Source organism: Lottia gigantea, assembly GCF_000327385.1.
Source record: "Lottia gigantea unplaced genomic scaffold LOTGIsca_75, whole genome shotgun sequence".
Taxonomy (NCBI): domain Eukaryota; kingdom Metazoa; phylum Mollusca; class Gastropoda; family Lottiidae; genus Lottia; species Lottia gigantea.
Genome location: NW_008710508.1, coordinates 175,904 through 181,994, shown reverse-complemented (window position 1 = coordinate 181,994; position 6,091 = coordinate 175,904). Strand labels below are relative to the sequence as shown.

The 6,091-nt window shown below is 30.8% G+C and overlaps 3 protein-coding genes across 3 annotated transcripts; 2 read left to right on the top strand and 1 right to left on the bottom strand.

Annotated features, from left to right (window-relative positions):
- Window positions 1-108: 108 nt before the first annotated feature.
- Window positions 109-648, top strand: LOTGIDRAFT_168396 (hypothetical protein; the record flags this gene model as incomplete). Its single annotated transcript, XM_009066286.1, has 1 exon — window positions 109-648. One exon carries the CDS (start codon window positions 109-111, stop codon window positions 646-648), a length of 540 nt encoding a protein of 179 aa, XP_009064534.1.
- Window positions 649-3,001: 2,353 nt separating this feature from the next.
- On the bottom strand, window positions 3,002-3,541 carry LOTGIDRAFT_168395 (hypothetical protein; the record flags this gene model as incomplete). Its single annotated transcript, XM_009066285.1, has 1 exon — window positions 3,002-3,541. The coding sequence occupies one exon, from the start codon at window positions 3,539-3,541 to the stop codon at window positions 3,002-3,004; it is 540 nt and encodes a 179-aa protein (XP_009064533.1).
- A 1,885-nt stretch (window positions 3,542-5,426) lies between these two features.
- On the top strand, window positions 5,427-5,966 carry LOTGIDRAFT_168394 (hypothetical protein; the record flags this gene model as incomplete). The annotated part of the gene is made up of 1 exon (XM_009066284.1): window positions 5,427-5,966. The coding sequence occupies one exon, from the start codon at window positions 5,427-5,429 to the stop codon at window positions 5,964-5,966; it is 540 nt and encodes a 179-aa protein (XP_009064532.1).
- Between the last annotated feature and the right edge of the window lie 125 nt (window positions 5,967-6,091).

The following is a 6,091-nucleotide window of genomic DNA, read 5'->3' as shown; positions in this document are numbered from 1 at the left end:
TGTGTGACACTTGTTCTAAGGAATGATATAAAATAACTGAACCTCACAATTTCATCATTAGAAAATAAAAAACTACACGTGAATATATCTACCTGATTTATATTTAACATGGATTCTAAATCTTTCAGTAGTTTTAGAAAAGGAAGAAAATTGTTAGCTGAAAAGAAAAGACGAAATCGAATAAATGAATATTTAAACCAGATTAAAAGTTTGCTAACTGAAGATCAAAATGTAAAGACAGATCTTGGTGAAAATAAAATGGAGAAAGTTGAAATTTTAGAATCTGCTGTTGAATTTATCAAGAAGACTAAATATTCACCAGACGTTAAAGATACCAGAGAAAATCAAACTATATTTAAAACAGGATTCTCAAGATGTGTACAAGAAATGATGTGTTTTTTAAATGGTGTAACAGAAATATCAGACAATGTAAAATATCATCTAGTACAACATGTAACTAGAAATATTCAACCAACACAAAATAACAAAAACTGTGTTCAATATCCAACAACTACTTACCAATATATTAACTTACCAGAGTACAGAAGATATAATTCTTCACTAGCTGTTCCTATTGATATTTCAACTGAACATACTCAAACTATTGACGTCAATAATAACATGAATATTGTTTGGAGACCTTGGTAATAAATACTTAACAAAAGAGGAACTATCATAACTACACACTGATACCAGATATTCTATTTCTACAGAAATATTTTGTGATATTCATTCATTGTTATTACTTGTTATTTAATTGTTATTTTATGTTATTCAATAGATGAATAAATTGTTTTTCTTGTTTGAATGGAATTTATAGTTTTTTGACGAAAAGAATAATTATGCCAAAAGACATTGTTACCCAGGGGTTTCGAGTTGACAAATCCAAACGCAGATTGACATCAACTGATCTGAGCTGGTGAGGAGGTCCTGCTGTGCTAGCAACTCCCGCCACAATTCATACATTCAAGTTGCTTCCTGACATGAAGTGAAAGAAAATGTTACATGCCTGTGACACATCTTCGGCTGATAACATGTATTAAGCTTGCTTGTTTATTGCTTGTTGTACTAAAGCCAAATGAAAATCTAACTTATAAAAAGCAAATTACTAGGAAAGGAGCAAGAACTACTTATTCAAATGTGCTGATAAGCTAAGTAAGGGTTAATTAATTTTAAAAATAAACAGAGGAATTTAAGATAAAAATTATCAGTTAGTACCGACTTGTCATTTATAGTCTGAAGCATCTGCCTCTATTCCAACCTCTGATGGATATTCTGACAGTAACTGTTATCGCGTTGTCGGCTGGAGTAAAGTCAGAAAAAAAACCTTGTTAAATGGGGATTTTCCACACCTCCGAAGTTGCGTTTTTTTCTAACATAATATTAAATTACCTTTACGTCGACTGTAAGTTAGTGTTGGGCATCACCGTAACTTTCATTTTGAAATTTTGGATGCGCAAGCATTTTTAAATGGCCGATGCGAAATCAATTTCGTTAAAAAAAACTTTGATGAAAACGGAGACATGAATGGTGGTGGGAGAAAATGATGAAATGACTGAAATACAAGAATATTCATCTTTACAAATATGTCTGGGTTTTGTAGATCCGAGGTATCGAGGTATCCGCACCTGCGGAGATGTGGAAATATCCATTTGACTGTCCTTCTTTTTCTGTCACTACACCAGTCAGAGGCTGGAATTGAGACAGATGTGTCGGTCTAACTTGCCATTTGCAATAATAAGAGAGAACTACTCTGAGTAACAACAACACGTTTTTAACTCGGATTTAATATTTCTATATCGCTCTACAATGTTGATGAATTAGGCACTATTGACAATATTTTATTATTGTAGAAGATACATTCATATAGAAGCACAGACCAAAGTCAAAGAAGAGAACAAATATATTAGTAATATCTATTATAATTTTAAGTAAAAAAATTAAATTAAATTAAATATATACATGTATTACATATTATTTTACTTAGTGCAAAAGATAATATGCTGAAATTTTGTATAGCTTAAAAATTGTAAAGGAATCTAACTTATACAATTGTTTCAGAGAGTTTATGGAATGGGATCGCCTATGTCATGGACAAGTAAATTACTAGAGTTTTATTTATTTTAAAAACAGTAACCAAATGTTTAGTGTAAATATTCGGAAACTGACATTGAAGTTATTTATTATATCGTTTGACAATTAAGAATCATTTTGACTGTTTAGTATTAAAGATTTCACTTTATTTATATATTTGTGACCAAGGCCAGTGTTTATTGGAGAGTATCTGATCTATAAAACCTTTTACTAAACACGATGAAAAATAGTGCACACATTTTGGTACTACTACATAATATGATCCATCATATATATTTATATAGCAATCCAAAAGTATTCGATTTAGAGACACGTGCTCTAGGTGAATATAACAAAGATGTTAAGGCTATAGTTTCTCAATTTAATATGCTTTCGAGGAGCGTTCGTAGCAATTTCATGCGATACATTGGTATATCCGGAGTTTTAATCTTGTAAGGCCGTGTATCTGCACAGAAGAAAGTTCTTTATCAACGGTACGAAAACATAGGTTTTATAGAACCAGACAACATTAATACAACAACCGTTATTTTTTGTCTTTAATCTTACATTATCGGTTTGTTCTCTACACAAAGTTTAAGGCTAAGGTAAAACTAAGGACATGTAATCTTAACTTTGAGCACATCGTCACAATGTCAAGCTTTTACGAACTTGACAAGAAGCTCATAAAAGCTTGACATTGTGAAGATTATTGTAAACATGAATTCAGTGTTTCTAAAATATTTGCGATATATGAATCAATTTTACATAACATAACATAACAATTTATTCATCTATTGAATATAACATAAAATAACAATTAAATAACAAGTAATAACAATGAATGAATATCACAAAATATTTCTGTAGAAATAGAATATCTGGTATCAGTGTGTAGTTATGATAGTTCCTCTATTGTTAAGTATTTATATTACCAAGGTCTCCAAACAATATTCATGTTATTATTGACGTCAATAGTTTGAATATGTTCAGTTGAAATATCAATAGGAACAGCTAGTGAAGAATTATATCTTCTGTACTCTGGTAAGTTAATATATTGGTAAGTAGTTGTTGGATATTGAACATAGTTTTTGTTATTTTGTGTTGGTTGAATATTTCTAGTTACATGTTGTACTAGATGATATTTTACATTGTCTGATATTTCTGTTACACCATTTAAAAAACACATCATTTCTTGTACACATCTTGAGAATCCTGTTTTAAATATAGTTTGATTTTCTCTGGTATCTTTAACGTCTGGTGAATATTTAGTCTTCTTGATAAATTCAACAGCAGATTCTAAAATTTCAACTTTCTCCATTTTATTTTCACCAAGATCTGTCTTTACATCTTGATCTTCAGTTAGCAAACTTTTAATCTGGTTTAAACATTCATTTATTCGATTTCGTCTTTTCTTTTCAGCTAACAATTTTCTTCCCTTTCTAAAACTACTGAAAGATTTAGAATCCATGTTAAATATAAATCAGGTAGATATAGTTTTTTAGTTTCTAATGATGAAATTGTGAGGTTCAGTTATTTTATAACATTCCTTAATAAAAGGTCACAAACAATATCACGTGACAGTAATGAAGCATACCTATACGACTGACCAATCAGTGAGGTGTATTGTGTATTGGCACGAGACTAGATTAGTCTCGAGACAGATGTTTAGATTAGTTTAATTGTCTGGCACAAAATGCGTTATTTAGTTTTTGTATGACACTTGGCGTTGCTACTGATATGACATGTCAATATGTTCACACAAGAAATAATTTACTAAATATCTTAGCGTATCAGATATACACAATTAATGATATAGCATAACACTTGCTTCATTTTTTTTATTACACCCACTTGATGTAGTCGCCCTGTACGTTCGTCTGTACATTAACAACATCGCTTATGCTGTGAATAGCAGGTCGACTTCTGATCTCATTTTTGCTAGAAAATATAGAATAGAAAATTGTCAACTGCGATTTTTTGAGTAAAGACAGATGTAAAATGTCACTTTCAATGGCCAATTTTGGTTAAATTGACAAAACCCGAGAAAAGTCGAATAATGATAATAATGAAAATGATAATAATAATTATTCAAGATATTAGGTACATTACTGTCAGAGAACAAATTAAGTGGAAGCTTCACTAACTCTAGGTTTACAGAAATAGTTATTGCTTGATCTTGTATAGGTTGTTGTGTTTCTAACAAAATTTGTATGTAAATTATCTGGGCACAAGTTGTTATATATTGAATACATGATTAAGTCTCAACTGTGTTACTCTATTACTTATATTTAAAAAAATTTCAAATTCAATGTCACTCTTTCTCTATGATGTAATTGAAGAATAAATGTCACAATTTTATTTTGAGCAACCTGGATTTTATTCTTCATTGTTTTGACAAACCCTCATACCCGCATGTACATGCATAGTCAAAGTGCCATTGAGATTAGGGACATTGAATAAGAGAAGAGCATAAAGTTTTTCTAGATTGTAAATCTAAGCACTCTTTATTTCTATATAAAAAATTAAGCCTTTGATTGACTTTTTTAATTATGGAATTAACAATATAGTCGCTAGTTAGGAATTGATCGCTTGTAATTCCTAAGTATTTACAAAGCTTTTATCCGGCATAAGAGATTTAAGTTTTTTGTTCGGACCAAAGATTATGCTCTCCGTTTTTCCCAGATGTAGGGACAACATATTGTCGAGTTAACCACACATGACGTGACTCTAGCATTCTAGATAACTCAAAAGGGATCACACCAGCAGGGTCTATATGGGATACCAGCATGGTAGTATCATCTGCATACATCAGAACTTTAATCAAGAATTCCCGAACTCCTTAAACATAAACAGGGACAACCACCCTCCCCAACTCGCAGCACCGAAAGGACTTTTTCGGGCAAAAATCTTATAACTAGGTTAGAAATTCGGGCAATCTCAGATATTTCAGATACATCTACCCCGTTTTGAGGCTGGTTAGGGGAAATAACTCAATATATCATAATATTACATTTGCTTAACTCTAACGAGTTAATAATGTATCCTCGTTAGAACATCTACCTTGTCCTGTCATATCAGCAACAACGCCAAGTGTCATACAAAAACTAAATGACGCATTTTGTGCCAGACAATTAAAATTATCTAAACATCTGTCTCGAGACTAATCTAGTCGCGTGCCGATACACAATACACCTCACTGATTGGTCAATCGTATAGGCATGCTTCATTACTGTCACGTGATATTGTTTGTGACACTTGTACTAAGGAATGATATAAAATAATTAAACCTCACAATTTCATCATTAGAAAATAAAAAACTACACGTGAATATATCTTCCTGATTTATATTTAACATGGATTCTAAATCTTTCAGTAGTTTTAGAAAAGGAAGAAAATTGTTAGCTGAAAAGAAAAGACGAAATCGAATAAATGAATATTTAAACCAGATTAAAAGTTTGCTAACTGAAGATCAAAATGTAAAGACAGATCTTGGTGAAAATAAAATGGAGAAAGTTGAAATTTTAGAATCTGCTGTTGAATTTATCAAGAAGACTAAATATTCACCAGACGTAAAAGATACCAGAGAAAATCAAACTATATTTAAAACAGGATTCTCAAGATGTGTACAAGAAATGATGTGTTTTTTAAATGGTGTAACAGAAATATCAGACAATGTAAAATATCATCTAGTACAACATGTAACTAGAAATATTCAACCAACACAAAATAACAAAAACTATGTTCAATATCCAACAACTACTTACCAATATATTAACTTACCAGAGTACAGAAGATATAATTCTTCACTAGCTGTTCCTATTGATATTTCAACTGAACATGCTCAAACTATTGACGTCAATAATAACATCAATATTGCTTGGAGACCTTGGTAATATAAATACTTAACAATAGAGGAACTATCATAACTACACACTGATACCAGATATTCTATTTCTACAGAAATATTTTGTGATATTCATTCATTGTTATTACTTGTTATTTAATTGTTATTTTATGT